Source organism: Tubulanus polymorphus, chromosome 3 (assembly GCF_964204645.1).
Source record: "Tubulanus polymorphus chromosome 3, tnTubPoly1.2, whole genome shotgun sequence".
Classification (NCBI taxonomy): Eukaryota; Metazoa; Nemertea; class Palaeonemertea; order Tubulaniformes; family Tubulanidae; genus Tubulanus; species Tubulanus polymorphus.
Genome location: NC_134027.1, coordinates 6766224 through 6783047, shown reverse-complemented (window position 1 = coordinate 6783047; position 16824 = coordinate 6766224). Strand labels below are relative to the sequence as shown.

Below are 16824 nucleotides of genomic sequence, written 5' to 3'. Positions count from 1 at the left end.
CTTTTAGCTGATGAATACCTGGATCTGGCAATGAGCCAATTAATTAAGCTAATTACCCTTAATTGGCTTAATTAATTATTAGTTTAAGTTTTATAATCAATAGGGAAACTATTATTCTGATTTTTCCCATAGTTTGATTGAAATCGGATGACAATTCCCAAAGATATACAAGTTTCTTTTCTACTTTCAATTGTTTCTTAACTAAGAAATTGATCATTTGGTCACCATTTGACCTTATGACCTTTAGTTCATTTCCTAATGAAGACTCTATGGCTGAGAAGTGTGATTTTCAGCCAACAAATTCCTTCATAACTTTTGAACGGCGCAACCGATTTTATTTCTGTAAATTGCTATGATCTTATATTAAACCCTTCTTTCATTTAGGCCCTTTAAATTGTTTCTATAGTGTTTGGAAAATTTTCACTTGAAATCCCTTCCGAGAACGGCATACAAATCGCTGTATATTGATATGGAAGACCTGGAGGGACATGCCAGTTGCTATTGGCAAATGCCATTTGCTAGTTATCGAGCTGTTATCGGTTGCTTATCGATAAACAGATAATATAAGAATAAGATAACTTTATTTGGTAAAAGTGCAGAACTGCACCTCTCGTGATTGACGCAATCTGCTGAATGACAGAATCCAGGCTAAAATCTTTCTAGTGAAGATATCTAAAAATTAACCAATGGCAAACCACTGAATTGCTGAATTTTGAATCTGAAATACGTATTGATATTAAATGTAATTGATTGAACCGTTTACGCGGAGAGGTGCGGATCTGCACTTAAGCTTATACCGTTTCCATCATTCGATCTTTTCAATGAAAAGTTTTCAAAAATCTAATTTGATTTTGTAAAATTGTTGGTAGGTTCACATGCGAAAAACGAATCCGATACGCGCCGTAGTGTTTTAGTTCAAATAATCGACTGTGGTGGCGCTATTGTACAGTAGGGTCGAGACGGGAACGGGTCGAGACAGTAACGGGTCGAGACGGGAACGTGGATGGCTCATATATATATATGTACTGAATTGCTGATGACATTTTGAATCTGAACCAATGATATTTAATGTAATTGATTGAACCGTTTACGCGGAGAGGTGCGGATCTGCACTTTTACCCTTTATCTGTCTCCATGACTAAAAAACGATAGTATAAGGGGGTAATAACATTAATTAGTAATAATAATATTTATAATTGCTTGTCCGTCCGCTAGCGCCACCTCGGTATATACTTATTGTTATTTGCTGCATGATTATTAAAAAAAGATACCCTTAAAAACCAAAGTTGGCATAACATATCGACAAAATGCAAAGATATCTTATTCAACCAGCTTCAGTGCTATTCTTCCGGAGACTGGATTACGCGTAATGGATGGAAAGCTAGGATAGCCTATTGTATTATTGTATGTACATACCCACCCTACCGGTCTCTTCTTCTTGTGCTTGTTTTTGTTTGTTTGTGTTCTTTGTATTACACTTTCTATATTTTTGTACTGTGTATTACTTTATTGTCCTTCTTCTACCGATGATGTTACGTAACATCAATAAAGTTATTAGGTATGAATGGTTGAATTGAATTGAATACCGAAAGGGATTTGCCGATCATAAACTAATCCCTACTGAAGAAAAATACTTCCGGGTTTGAAAAATTATGAAGAAATACTATAGAATTTTAATGACAGAAAGATAGCCGTGTTGGCATCGACAGATAAATCTGTAAGTTATCCCAGATACTCTTCTAATTAGAGTCAGTTCTGCATTCAGCAGTCTATAGGACGTGGTTTACTTTAGTTTCACGATCGGATATTTTCTTGTTCTTGTTCTCGTAGTTTTCCGGCCTATATGATGTCACCATCAGACCGTACCAACCAATGTCAATGAGTTTGTGCGTAATATCACTCATTGTAGTAGGGGGTAGTAGTAACTAAGGGGCATCTTAAAAGGGGGTACCCGATAACTAAAGGGGGGTCCCCGTTACAAACCACAAGGAAGTTTTTAGACATAATATTAATTATTTGTAAATGTAAAGAAGCAAAGCCTATCCCTATCCGATTATAAAAGCTTACCACCAACGATTAGGTAACTAACTAAGAGGAGGGCCTAGTGTAGTTAAGTAGAGCTAGAGTAGATGACCTAGTTTTAATAGTAAATTTAAGATAATTAATAATAATGATACAATACAGCAGGTCTAATCTGGCATACCCATACTTCTGTATATGGTACAGTACTGTCACTAAGTCTAAATGTACTTAGAAAAATGGTACTTGTGATATTTTACCATTGGTCTTTTTTCATTCAGATTCAGCAATAATGCAGAACAAACATTGTGATGGATGCTAATGTAGAGGGAAACCAAATTGATAGGCTGATAGTACCAGCAACTTTAACAGAGTCAGAGCAAAGTCATCACAGAGATTTAGAAATCAGAGTTTTGGAAACAGCAGCAGCCACTATTACTTTCAGTTACATCAGTGACGACGATAGCTCGATGGAAGCAGATTCAGATGAAAATGATGTAACGTGTGGTAAAAGCTTACAGCACGGCGACACAAAATTCAAGGAGACCAAAGAATGGAATGAACGACGAAATACTGATCTAAAATCATCGTTTCATGATGAATGCGATAAAGTAATGAAATTACCTGATAATATTCCGAATGTAGACGACGGGCTACAGACTAACAATATAAGCGGCAATCTAAGCGCTGCTGCTGTGTCTTCCATTGTTACTGGAGAACTCTCAGGCAATCAGTCTCCCTCGTCTCAGAGATCGGTGGCTTCTAACGATTCAGTGAAACCTCAACGTTTTAATCCATTCAACCGAGACATCTTCATGGAGGAGGACCACTTCGCTGTGAATTCAAGTTTCAATTCTTTATCAAATAAAACTAGTCCTCAGAGTAAGGGTAGCGCGAAATTGAGGAAAAGACATTTGATTATTGAATTGTCAGTTTCGTATAAACTTAAGAATTTTGTTATTCAGGTATTCAAGTTACTAATGATAATGATGTCACTGGTTATCGATACTCTATTTCAAGTTCGACTGATTCTTGGTCGGATCTGAGTTCATATATGCATTCCAAAGATGTCGATGAAAATGATGTGAGCTTTGCTGATTTAGGGCTTACTGAGGATCATTTTTCGCAACCCGAGGTAGGAAATTGTGGAGGCTTTCAGCCCACTATAGGGACCTTAGCGCCGGCGCCATTATACTTTATGTTTCTAGGTGTATGTATCCCTCAGGACTATCATCATGAGAAAATTGGGTCGGTTGGATGCTGATCTGTCACCACAAAAATGATTGTGCTGACATTTCAAGGTCATTGCATATTGCAAAATAACATGTATTATTTCCACAATCAACTGCAGAGAAGTAAATCATGAAGAGAAATAAATTCTGAAGTTTCAGGAGTTTCAAAAGGTCATTGGTTTCTGTATATGTTCACTAGGAGGCGTTGAATAGCGAAATGACATGATATTTTCGTATGTATTGGTACTTATGCATATTCTGTGACCCAAATCAATTGCATAATCATGCTCATGACATGTTCTATGATTGTGGTGACTTTCAAGCTCATTAGTTTGTATATATGATCACAACAGGGCATTGGATAGTTGAATTATGAATTGGCAAACATTTCACCAGATTGACATAGTGTTCCTGGACCCCTTGTTTCAATAAGGGGAATATCAATCACCAAATTTGTTACCTGAAGTTGTTTTATTTGTTTGATGATTAGGGTGTATTTGGTCTGTCAACTACTGAAGAATTAGAAATGGCCATCGAAAATTGCAAAGAGCTCATCAAAGAAGCGGGTGATAATCAACAGAAAAAAAATAATCTTGTACATAAATTAGTTCAGCTTCGTTTGCGATTACAAGAAGCTAAGGTAGAGAAAAATTTTAATGTTCAATAAACGATGCTAAGTATGACTGAACAATTTTCCCTGGTACCAGTATCGTCTATTTATTTTCTTTCAGGAAGGACCTGAAGAAGCACCAGAAGACTGGAAACTTGTTTTAGGCCATCGATTTCGACACCAAGACAGTAAAAGTTCACAGCGTCATTGCGAAAGGTGTAATACTGTGATATGGGGCATGTTGCAATTGTGGTACAGATGTGAAAGTAAGTTAATCATAGTGAATTAGTCTAGTTTTGGTTCACTCGATAGAACACCCAAGTAACTCGTTGATTATTTTAGTATGCGGGTACAGCTGTCATAGCAAGTGTTTAAATGTGATAACAAGAATGTGTGCGATAACAAAAGTGAATGAATGTCCTACATACTGCCTATCAATCTGTCCAGAAAAAGGTTTAGATGCCCAGCAGTTTCGATGTGCTGAATGCAGAACTGTTATTTCATTCAGTAAGTTTCACAAGAAATCTCAAAATTCATGAAGTGATTTGCTAGTTGTAAGTTGAAAACTGTACCAATTTCTCTTTGTCGAAGAGAGTTTCTCCGAGCCACGTCAATGTGATTATACTGGTGACTATTATTGCATTTCTCTTTGTAGAAGAGAGTTTCTCCGAGCCACGTCAATGTGATTATACTGGTGACTATTATTGCGAAAATTGTCATTGGAATGATGTTGCGATCATACCAGCTCGTGTGATACATAACTGGGATTTTGACCAAAGGAGGGTAAGATTACATACTTCTAGGCCTGTACTTTTGACGCTGTAAATATGCACAAATTAAACGATCATTTGGCACTTCATAACCCAGTAACTCATTCTTGGGCGCTATAAAAGGTTCTACTTTTTCCATCAGGTATGTCGAGCATCGAAACAATTTTTGCACTTGATGAGTAAGAAGGCTGTTCTACGTATACAAGATATGAATCCAATGTTGTTCAGTTTTGGGGATGAATTACAAGAAATAAAAGTATACATTACAACATTCTAACTAAACAGGCTCGTCAAATTCATCATGATATGCAGTCAGTCGTATATTATTCGGTTATTTGTAGAGATTGCGTGAACAAATTTTAATCATGAAGAAATATATTCTGAACTGTCAAGAGGCTTTGGCAAGTAAACTACTACTTCAGGTAATTAGATGTTCTTCTGTTTTTGAAATTCAAGTTTGGTGTTGTCTAATAATCAAATATATTTAAAAAATCTAGTTACAAGATCGTCAACATTTTGTTGACAATTCGGACATGTATTCACTTCGTGATTTGCTCGATCTTCAAGGCGACTTGTTGCTCCCGAGCGTCACCAAAATCCATGCTAGTTTCGCCCAGCATATAAAAACTGATTGTCAGGTGAGCAGGTGGTTTCATAAATTGTACTGGTAACCGTACATTCTTCCTTTGAAAAAGTGAACCAATTGTCTTTTCTTTGCTCTAGTTATGCCAAGCTAAAGGTTATATCTGCGAGTTGTGTGACTCTGATGAGGTACTTTTTCCATTTGATGCTATTGCTACTGTCTGTCCATCGTGTTCTGCTGTATTACACAAGTAAGTGTTGCTCGCTATTTCGATTAAGCGTTACTCGCCAAAGCTGGTACCTTTGGAAACTTGCTATCGCATACAATCTTACGTAATGGTGCATGGTCTCGCTGACAATTCATATTTTCAGACATTGTTACATTCGACGTGGTAGCAAGTGCCCACGGTGTGAACGGCTTGCAAGACGTGAAAGTATGCAACGATGACATCATCATCATCGAATATTGATGTGCCGCTCGGGTTCTGTGCAAATGTTTAGAACAAAAATACGATTTCTAGCAAATCCTCCATTTTTTGGATTAAAGAGATATTTTTATATGCAAAAACCTTATGGATGGGGTAATCTATTTTCACCACATAATTTTCTAGATTTAAGTGTTTTTACTGTTAATTTCATTTTTGTTCCGTGGCTCTGGTATATACTTAGTACAGTACATGCATGTTAACTGTGGCAGCCTTCCCAAGTACCGGTAACTGAAAATACTGGTTTACGTGTTATCATATAGATATGAAAGTTACTTTTTCATCCTATGATTGTAGTCTAATCCGTAGTTTAATCACTACTAGTGCCAGTAAACCTAATTATCAGAAGTTGGACGAATTTATTTATTGTATGTGGCACCAAGTTTTCTCTCTGTCATCCTTTTTCCTAATGTTCGATGCATAATTCATATATTATTTGGATTTGAATTAATGCTTTTTCGTAACTGGATAGGATTAGGGTGATTCCACATCTTCAATCAGGTTTTTTTAGATATTTTGAACATAATAATGGTAATATGATTGTTGCTAGATTTTTATTATGAGATGATGTTTATTCAAAAGATGTACATTATCCAAAAATATGATGGATATTTGAGTTTCAAATAAATAATCGTGAAAATGATGCATCATTGTATTTGTTGAATTTTTGGAATATCAGCAGGAATTATTACTTGAAGTCAGAACGATGGGGTCCAAAGGATGGTTCATAGGCCCTAGTTTTTTTTTGGAGAAAATAAAATCTGGTGGAAGTAATCACTGCATATAAATGACGATATTCTGGGGTTCGAACCACCCCTACTTTTATTCCGTTACAGCGATAGCGCAACGTATTCTTCAAAAGTTATTTTGACAATAAATTATTTTATTTCTCCGTTTATCCTCTCAAATTTTGTGCATCAACCGAAATGTTCATTGGAAAACAATGTGGAAGCTGGAAGGATAAAACATTAATCATTGTATGTCACCGTGGTAACAGTATTATGGTGATGGGCCTTGAAAATAAGTCAAAACCTCATGATAAATCATCACCGTTGTTACAAGTCAAATGTTCAACTAAATTTTATTGAAATAATTGTAAAACTTTTCAATATTATAATTAACGCATAACCAAATCAAAGATTGTACACAATTACTAGATGAGTGTAATTGTTTTTGAAATGTATTCAGGTATTGTAGGTAGCTTGAGCCTTTCTTAGCTGGCTTTTTTGTATACCTAGACTTTTATCTATGTTTATAGCCCGCTGTATCTGTCGGTAACGTCGGACAACTTGCTGTAGATGTCATCATTTCGACGTTGAACGCGAAACGAATTGGCTACATTTATACTAACTGCATACTGCCTGTTGTTGGTAATGACCCGTACGCTTCTAAAGTCACTGATTCTTCATGTTTGTTGATGACCGCTTGTGAAGGTGAAAAGAGTGTTACAGTAGACACTGCTTAATTCGTATTTAGGAGAAATTCATACTGTTCTAAAATCTACTGTACTATATGATGAATTTCTGTAGTTATTTCAATTTCTTCAATGATTTTGTAAAGAAATTTATTTGGATTGAAATTACTTATATTTCCAGTCTTTGAAGATGAACAAAATGATTTAGTGATAATGCAACAAAGAGCCCCATTTGCCAAGGTAAATTATTAGTTTGAGTCTTAACAAAAACTCACATTGCTATTACTGGGGTTAAGACCAAAATTATGGTCTTTACTAATAGTAATGAAATTAATGTTCTGGAAATGATGAAAATTGATGTTAAAAACTAAAAAAGAGTTTAATACTACGGTATCCTTGTATTCTTTTATATACTTTCATACATTATATTGTATTATATCATTTACTGTGTGTTGATTTTTTCATGTTTTAGGGAAAATCACAGGAGTACAGGGAATGGCTTTTGAACTGGATAAAGGATATTGGATTCAAAGATGTGATTATTCTAACCAGCTGTCATTCACATATGCGAATTGATCAACAGCTCTTTGGGTAAAATTCAGCTTTAAATGCACTTTATGCTGAATTTCTAGGGCTGTTATTTAATTCTTCATGTTTAAGTACTTTTTTGAATTATTTCAGTACACAGCTTAGACATGTCACCTCTTCAACGTTTCCTAAAGAGCATAAGGAGAAAATTATGACGGATTTAAACTGGAAAGAACTGGAGGAAATTCCTCCTGAGGCAGGATTGGATCATGAACAATCTCACAATTATATGCCTGGAGCGGGCATCGCCAAAAAACTGTATGAAAGCATGTAAGCAAGTTCTACACTAATGCAGTCAAATCCGCTTAATTCAGATCGACTGAATCCAGATTTTGGTCTAATCTGGACAATATTTGCAGTCCATTTGTTCACAGATGTACAAGAAAATGAATTTTATTCCGGATTTCCCGGAAACCAGATGAATTTTGTTGGTCCCAAATGGTCTGAATTAAGCAGATTCTATTTTATGATCAGTTGAAATAGGAACACAACACGATTGTCCGGGTTTGCTTTATATTGAAGGTCTCAAGAAAACATTTCTGCATTGTGTGTGTTGACATTCTGTTCAGAAGGTGATAATGTCCAAGATGCTATTAGATTGGCAACGCATTTAAACACATGGAAAAATTTGATAAAAGACAAGGTAATGACATTTTATTCATTTATACTCAATCTCTGCAGAAAAAGAAAAGAAGATTTGATGAATTGCATTTGCGGTTTCCTAGGGTTCAGTCATTTGTCCAATGATTTGATGATCTTTCTTTCATTTCAGGAGAGTGCTTGGAAAATCCCTGTTTCTTGGCGGCTTTTCTATGGAAGTAAATCAGATCAGACACTTTTTCAATGAAATCATTTATGTATTATGAATTTCCATTAAATTATACAAAATGTCAATACAATTGCATGTACGATGTTTTACAAAAAAAGAAAAACTTTAGTCAACTTAGTCTTTTCTTATGAGGATATTTTGCCATTGTTGAGTTTTAACCTGAGAGCATGGAGATCTATAAATTGTATGATTTTCTAAACTTCCGTATTACATTATAGAACCATTATAGTAATGGGAACAAAATGAATCTTCTTGCCCCATAAGAAATTATTAACAAGTTTGTCAACATCTAATGAAAACAGGACTAGCAGCAATATTTCAAGTTAAATCTTAAGAACAGGAAAACAGTGTTTCTCCTGCTTTGATTCGATGATTTTCATGGAAAATATTAGCAAACACTGCAAATAGTTATGAACTTTTCAAAAAATGGTTGTTAAAAAATAGCGAAATAATTCATTTTAAAGATTAATTATAGCACTAAAGATTTTCTTTTAACTGAGATGTGCTGCGTTTAACGTGCCCAGCTGACTAAGTAATCATCGTAAGCAACCAGATAAGCCCATATTATTCAGTTTAACTTATTCGTTCTGAATTTTGAACTCCACGAAGGCGGGAACTGAATCTTTTTAATCTAAGGTATAAATACATGTATCATCAATCATCTTCACGCGTTTTTCACCGTATTCGTTTTGCAGGAGGTAGTCTATCTAACTATTTTTTGTAATTAACCTAAATTACCCTGTCACAATTAAAGAATTGTGGTGTAAATATTTACTTGTCATTTCGCAATAATGTTGCTTAATTAATTCGTATATACGAAAAAATAAGAAATTGGACAGGCTCAATCTCTTACTGTTACCTGGACTTACGATAAGTCCAGTGCCCAATCATTGTTCCTGTATTTCTTCCAGATCACTGTGTACAATATCTTTAGTATAGCTAGACCTGTAGTTCGCCCGAGCAATAAATTATTCAGCATAATCGTGAAACATACAACTATATATACAACCGACGTCAATAATTGTGGAATCGTTGTCTGTCCGGGTTATGCTTGTGATCCATGTTTACTAAATCGTCTAGAGAGACGAGTCGATCTGTTTGGACGGTCTATAGCTTTACCCGCGGCAAAACCATTTATGAACTGTATATAAATGTATTTGGCACGATGTGCACCGCGTGATAAAATAACCCGGGTTATTTAGCACTTTTTGCAGTAGGTCTATCACTATAAGCAGTTTTTGTCGGGGTGGTCTGTTTTTTCGTCGAGTTCGAATCTTTGCTTTGATGGTTCGTCGCAACAACTCTCGTGCTAGCGGTAACCGGCCGCGCTTTATCGTCCGCACTTTTCGTTTTGCCAGTCGAAGTCGAGGCACCTGTCTGCGGCCGCGTTTTTGATGAAGTAGCAGGCGGCGGCGAAGCATGATTCCCGCTATTGGCTTTAGTGTCTTTTACAATAGTTGAAGTAGATTTTTTTGCCGCCGAATCACTCGTCGATGGTTGCGAGCCCTGTTCGGGCTTCCAAGCTGATACTGGGCGCGGTATTGTCTTATTATTATCAGATCGAGGGGATGGTACACTATAACGGGAATATGCCACGCTATCTTGCCCGTTATCGTCTGCAGCGACCGTTTTATTTAACGGTGGCTTTGGTTCTAATCCCGGGGGTGCCGTAGGAGAGGCCCTGTTGGCTGGTTTCGATTTTATTGCGTCATTTTTTATCACAGGATTTGGTGTTATCGTATCACTTTTTTTGGGCGCCACTTCACTGTCCTTTTTGGGTGGGCTTGTAGTTCGTTTCTTCGGACTAGGTGTCCGTGATTTTGGACTTGCTGGCGATTTATTTTTCACTGGTTTGCCTTCGGGCTTTTTATCGTCCATGGCTTTTAACGTTTCGTCAATGAATTCGAACTCCTCCGAAGTAAGGCTGCCCTTCGTATTTTTAGCGCTCGCTTGTGCTTCTGAGACCGATTTCAACGACGGTCGTTTTTTCGGAGATGCCGATCGTTTCACAGGGGATTCAGATCGTTTTCCAGCGCTCCCGTTCACGAGTTGCTTTTTATTGCCTTCACTCCCTTCTGCTAATGGGACTGGACTCACGTCAGCCGTGATCTCGTTAACGTCATCCCACTGCTGTTGAGCGTCGTTGTACTTTTTTTGCTCGTCCGAAAAACTGATTCTAGTTTTCGGTCGTGACGGCGGGCTGTTTGCAGAATCAAACACCGCGGCGTTGTTGTTCACAATTACTGTCGCGGTTATCGTATTATTTTCGCTTTTCGTGCGAGATCGTTTTGCTTTGTTCATCCATGTCTTCAAGATCTTCGATGTTTTCGCCTTTTGGTCTATTTCAGGGTTTTCGTGATCTTTGAGTTGACCGGAATGCAGAGCTTTTCTATTCTTTCGCATCGATAGCAGTGCCAGCTGTTTACGAAGTAGTTCTTTTGTGTGTTCCGATATATCACTGGCATCGTCTCTGACACTGTTCCTTTTATAAAACCACTCAGCTAATTTTGCTATGGCAATTCCTATTATCAACGCACCGGCTAAAACAGCTAGAGTTATGACCGCTTTTGGATAGTCTGTGTCCCACCATGACGAGGTTGTCGGCAATGGTGTGGCCGGCGTTGTACCTACATGAAAAAGATATGAAAAAGTATCGTTTTAGAGGAAACTTCCACATATTCGAAATGGAATTAGCCGCCGGTAGCCATAGCTGGTCACTTTCATTTAGTCATTTCAATATTAAATATATGCAGATGATCATTTAACTGGTCAATGAAAATACGTTTTTGTGAACAAATTCTTATCATTTTTTGGGTTGGTTCGAGAAGTTTCAGTTAGGCTAATTACATAGTTGACGTTGTCACTCATGCCTAATGCATAAATATAAGTAGCCATGGAGTTGACATAACAAAATGATTGACAGAAAATTCGTATTAATTTGGCCGTTTCCAATGGGACATCACAGTAAAAAAAAGCTGCGAGCGAAGACATTATGCGCTCGAAACGCGGAACGGATTAACCTTTACCTTATTACAGAAAGAATTAGAAAAGACGTTAACTAACATATATACGTATATATCAGTAGCGGGCATTATCTAGTCAGCAGATCTTTATAACATATCTTATTCGTAGGAGGAAAGAGTTTTCGACAAATCAATTCAGAAAACTTAAAGCCATTAGAACTGAAAGTTACTCACTTGCTTCGATCTGTGTCAGATATGCAAACAGCAAGCACGCAGCGTACTTAGATATCATCTTTTTGCCTGAAAAATACACATCTTACTAAGTGAATTACATGTCTAATACTTGCATACTTATGTTAACATGTTAACATATCTTATTTATGTGCACGGTCTCTTGTCGAAGCATTACGTGTATAATGACATCGACGTGGATACGATGTAAGCGCGTGGAAAATCGCCATAAATTTCATAGCAGCAAATGTGAAAATGAACGGTTTCCGATAGAGATCACACGTTTCATATAACCAAATATTAAACTGCTAATGAGTTCTTCCTCTAAACATGAAACGTATATATTTCAATTTCATGAAATTCCGTATATACATATATGTTTATGTATATGTATATATACATATATATGAAATGAAATACTAAATTTTTTGAAAATAAAACTACTACATGGAGACTTAAAATCCCGGTATTTTTCTAGAATTTACGGAATTGGAGGTGTTATTTGGATTTGCTATGAAAATGGAAAAACTCCATATAGAACTGACCGATGTATTTCACACAAGAGTTTTGTCATCATGTTTAGCGCGAGTTACGTTCCTACGTGTAAACTCGTGATGTAAATAGAATTGAAAATGCTCTATGGGGATATTGAGGTAAGTTTTCGTTGTTTACAGAACCTATGCCCACTTGTCTAAATTGGTCAATAGATAGAGATGTACCTTTCTGTGTATGCGCTGATATGTTATCAAGTATGATTTGAAAGAACTTACGCCGAATTCCATGTAAATCCAATTGCGTGCGTATTCCTTAGTGATAGTGGCCATTTTGTCTTCCTGGGGGAGATATTGTTCGCGCGGTCAACCGTGTAATGTTGTCGACAAATTCCTGATGTGTACACATGTCTTGTTAGTACTGCACGACCTGTATGGCACTGACCATTGTACAAGAACAGTCAAGATTGACGGAGGTCTTTTTATGCTTTATTAAATTATGAATGCCCATTCGCTGACACACGCAACTGTTGTTTCTCGTTATCCAGTTTTGAACTGTCACAAGCTAATTGTGTCCAGCGCGTAGAAATCCGCCGCGAATTCGAGAAAGTGGCGTTTCTGTTGTTTCTGAGTTGCGTGCGTAATCAAATTTAAGTCCATCCTATATATTTCTCAATTTGTTTCAAAAAATATTTCCATCATCACTTTTTTCAGTGGTTATTTCACATTCGTTCGAACTTAAATTCGATTTAGTTTTCAAAATGCCACCTTACATTCCACAGACTTATATATAGATCCCATACTTATATATACATGGCAATTTGTGTACGTAGTTACCGTCATGAGGGAACAATAACTACGTAAATGCAAATAAATTATCCCACGAGACAGTACTCGGCATTGACTCGACATTGAATAGCGCGGGAATCTACATTGTCAAACCCATTGATTTATAGTACATCTTTCCGTTACCTCATTAGACTCGTGTCACGCATAAAAACAAAAGATAATCGTATCGTGCATTTTAATTTCATGGTCAGAAAAAAACAGTTAACGTTGCGTAAGTCGGATCTTTAGGGAGCAAGGACATCCTTCGACTTAGAAGACGTCCGTCAACCTTGAATAAGTCGGATTTCCATTATTACGAAAACTACGGACTTGAGAATTAATTTCTGTAAACGGGGAAATCGACATCAACAATTAGAAATGATTCAAAACACTGAAATATTTCGGGTTTATCTTTCTAAATTCATTCGAATACACTTACCACTACCAAAGTAACAACCGTTGACATGTATCGTCGATTCCAAGCCAGGAACATGGTTCGGACGGGGAAGAAATCAAACTGCAGAGGGAAGAAAATAGTGCGATCGTTTATCTTGGGACCAAGAAAAGTATTACGAGATTCCGACTTACATAATCCGACTTATTTTTTTTCCAAAAAGAACGATGGAAAAATCGGGCCCAATATTCACCCGATATAAACGATATTCGACTATCACCGATCCGCCTTACACATGGTTTACCTTAATCCATTCTTCTTGCGGCGTTAGCTTTATTTGGTGAACAGTGATGAAAACTGCAGGGGCGTTATCGGCCATATCTGATGACACGTCATCTCAAGGATTAAATTGAGACGTTCACTTTATTTTGAGATTATGTCATTGGAATCATTCGGGCAGCAGTGCCCCTCCCCATAAAAAATTCAAATTATGATGGCTATTTCTTAGGAATAAGATAAGAACCGACAATTCAATCGCTGCGAATGATAAACATTTGAAGAAAAAAGTCACGATCAATATTCCTTATAAAAACATATGTATTTTTTATTGAATAAAATAAATGCGTATAATGAATACACACAATTATTACAGAATCACCACAAACAATAATTCCACACTATAAAACTCTCAATAAACTGTACTGAATAATGCAAATCAACCTCTTTGTTTCTTCGATGATTTATTAGCACCATCAATGTAAAGACTCCAGTAACTTATGTACAACAAAACATGTAGTGATCATTACATAACATATTGATGACAAGATTCACACTTATCACTGTTCATATTAATACATCTTGAGGTACATGTGCTATAGAGGCTGATTCATGAAATGTTATTTCGATTTTGTGCTTCAAGCACCACTCTATATGTAAAAATATGTGAATGTGCGTGCATCTTAAAATAGGAAATGAATGAAGAAAATTCTGGACCCAGTTCCACAGTTCCGAGTTAAGATTTGACTCCAAGTTAAAACATTGAAAATTAACTAATTCTAACTCAGAGTTAACTCTAACTCACAACTGTGGAACCGGGTTCTGCATACAGGGTATTCTTTAAGGATTCCTTTAATGGTTTTCAAGTCGGCTTTTAAAAATCATGGTATGTATATATGAATTTTTGATATAGTACAATATACACAAAATTGTTTATTTCATTGAATGTGGTATATATTTCATTGAATGTGCTCATATCATAATATCACGTCGAGAAAAGGTGTCCATAGAAATCGATGATCATACAACTTTTAAACGAATCAGTTGACTTTTAGACATGAAATCGTCAATCAACCTTTTACTTTGACCGGTGGATGCCAAAAATACAGAAAACTAATAAACAAGAGACAGAAAATGTTATTTTGAATTGCTCAGCAAAACTGACCGAATACATTTTCACCGCTGTAAGCAATATAAAGAAATCCATCTGGATCTTTATGTTCTTCGTACATTTGACCCATATTTGCACTGAAAGGATAAACAAATACAATTTTTCATAGTACCATTAATTTTTAGTTGCTACATTCAGTGTGCACATGTTTTCCCTTATATTTCCGTTTATCATTTTCCATTACACCCTATGTAAGAATTACTTACCTAGACGTGGGTAATACTTTTGCCACAAATAAGAAGATGGCTTTATCCGAAGGTAATTGTATTCTTCTTCGTATAATCCACATAAACTGGGCAACAGTGATATCATTGGGCACAAGAAACTTCCTTTTATCGATGTCTTGAATGTCTGAGCGTTGATCTTTTTCAACTACAACCTGGAATAGAACATCACAATCTGTTCAGCGATTGAGACAAAATTCTAATCAATGATCAAACTGCCTTGACCACAGGGGGACATATCAGAGTTGTAGGTACCGTAAAAACGATAACCCAGTGTCTCTGGATTAACAGATTATCATTTTCACAGCACTTACAACTCTGATACGAGCCCCTGTGTGACTATTAAGTTTCCTGACATATAACTGATTAGCCTAATAAGAGTAAGGGGCTATAAAATCTGTGGCACTATGAACTCACCGGAATTCTTTCTGGATATTTTTGACGGATTTTTGTAGCTTCACTGCGGCGTTGCTCTATAATAAAAAGATAGTACCAGTCTAAATTGTTCCATAATTTTCTAACTTTGGATTTTTTGCTGCATCAGTAATGAAAAACTATAGAAAAGATATGGCTAACTTATCAAGCATGTTTACAAACTTAGAAACCTAGGAAAGCCTATTCATCTCACACCCCTTCACCACATTCCAGCAAGCAGTAAAAAAAGCAACAATCGCTTCGCACGGACATTATTGGCCTAGTTATTAGTGTCATTCAAACAATAATTCTTATCTATGAACAATAGGTTCCCGATCGAAGAAAAGCTTGGCTATAGAACGCACCAAATGTGTTCTCTTCTTTAAATTTGAACTTCATTTTCACGTTGTTTTGGTTTATTCAGCGCGATGACAGATGCCCAATGGAGTTAATCGGGTAACGGTTAGAATATATCCGGCTGGGGTTTGTATATTTACACACCTCAGAAAATATTGATCATTATATTGATGTTGCTGGTAGGAATGTAAAAGAGTGAATGTAAAACGATATGTATCCACATATTGCAATCATTATCTTAGTTTATAATACAATTATACACAATCACATACGTAAATACGCTGGTTTAATTACGTAAATTGTGATGGGATTCGACCCTACAATGTTTGTTTGTGGTTTTGAATATGTTGAACGAGTATTTCCGGGTTATAGATAAAAAAACCCGAGGACTCAGCGCAGTCGACTGTGGCAATCAAGGATTCCGCAAATGGCACGCGAGGTGACAACTACCGGGTGGCAAAATATTCGGACAACGACACCGGAATTTCTTGAAATTTCCTAGAGATGGTGCACTAACCCCTACAAAGGATTTATCTATCAAGAGATAAGAGGCATTTATAATCTAAGCAAATCGCTTTGGATAAATCAACCGTACCAAAATCGCTGCACAAGAGATTTGGATGCGAATCAAATTGAGTAGATCGGATGATTTAAATAAATCGATGGCAGATAGCTGAATCCGACCGCGCGTTTTGATCAGTGATCAATTTATGGTAAATCGATTTGATCAAACCTCCAAAAATAACTTTGAGGGAGACGAAGAATTTAGCTCAGTGCAAGTGGTGAGGAGTAGGCCTAATCATTGAAATGATTACCAGGCCATTTTGCAATTTTGAAGGGTCCAAATTAGCGGAGAACGGTATACGGCACTTTTGGAGCCCGAAACAGGCAAAGAAACTAACAAGGAACACAAAAAACAATTAAAAGAAAAATAAACACAGACAGT

General features: G+C 36.5%; 4 protein-coding genes across 8 annotated transcripts; 2 read left to right on the top strand and 2 right to left on the bottom strand.

Moving 5' to 3' along the window:
* Positions 1-1165: 1165 nt before the first annotated feature.
* LOC141901356 (differentially expressed in FDCP 8 homolog) lies at positions 1166-6327 on the top strand. Of its 5 annotated transcripts, XM_074788547.1 has the most exons (13): positions 1166-1404; positions 1552-1717; positions 2301-2901; positions 2985-3154; positions 3742-3891; positions 3983-4127; positions 4204-4368; positions 4517-4644; positions 4774-4887; positions 4973-5053; positions 5129-5269; positions 5355-5464; positions 5586-6327. In XM_074788547.1, the coding sequence occupies exons 3-13, from the start codon at positions 2331-2333 to the stop codon at positions 5659-5661; spliced, it is 1851 nt and encodes a 616-aa protein (XP_074644648.1). In that variant the 5' UTR covers positions 1166-1404; positions 1552-1717; positions 2301-2330; the 3' UTR covers positions 5662-6327. The 5 variants fall into 5 exon arrangements, 4 of the variants coding, with proteins under 4 accessions (XP_074644648.1, XP_074644649.1, XP_074644646.1 ...); XR_012618828.1 differs by having other exon boundaries at positions 1166-1717; positions 5199-5269; positions 5586-5614; XM_074788548.1 differs by having other exon boundaries at positions 1166-1717; positions 2307-2901.
* A 222-nt stretch (positions 6328-6549) lies between these two features.
* On the top strand, positions 6550-8606 carry LOC141901558 (proteasome assembly chaperone 2-like). Its single transcript, XM_074788875.1, has 7 exons — positions 6550-6675; positions 6957-7131; positions 7294-7352; positions 7585-7703; positions 7794-7970; positions 8223-8343; positions 8473-8606. The coding sequence occupies exons 1-7, from the start codon at positions 6625-6627 to the stop codon at positions 8545-8547; spliced, it is 777 nt and encodes a 258-aa protein (XP_074644976.1). The 5' UTR covers positions 6550-6624; the 3' UTR covers positions 8548-8606.
* A 74-nt stretch (positions 8607-8680) lies between these two features.
* LOC141901557 (uncharacterized) lies at positions 8681-13021 on the bottom strand. The gene is made up of 3 exons (XM_074788874.1): positions 12494-13021; positions 11727-11792; positions 8681-11156 (listed from the first exon to the last, which is right to left on the bottom strand). The coding sequence occupies exons 2-3, from the start codon at positions 11782-11784 to the stop codon at positions 9724-9726; spliced, it is 1491 nt and encodes a 496-aa protein (XP_074644975.1). The 5' UTR covers positions 11785-11792; positions 12494-13021; the 3' UTR covers positions 8681-9723.
* Positions 13022-14021: 1000 nt separating this feature from the next.
* Positions 14022-15977, bottom strand: LOC141901980 (gamma-aminobutyric acid receptor-associated protein-like 2). Its single transcript, XM_074789591.1, has 4 exons — positions 15887-15977; positions 15525-15580; positions 15090-15262; positions 14022-14960 (listed from the first exon to the last, which is right to left on the bottom strand). Exons 1-4 carry the CDS (start codon positions 15918-15920, stop codon positions 14864-14866), a joined length of 360 nt encoding a protein of 119 aa, XP_074645692.1. The 5' UTR covers positions 15921-15977; the 3' UTR covers positions 14022-14863.
* Between the last annotated feature and the right edge of the window lie 847 nt (positions 15978-16824).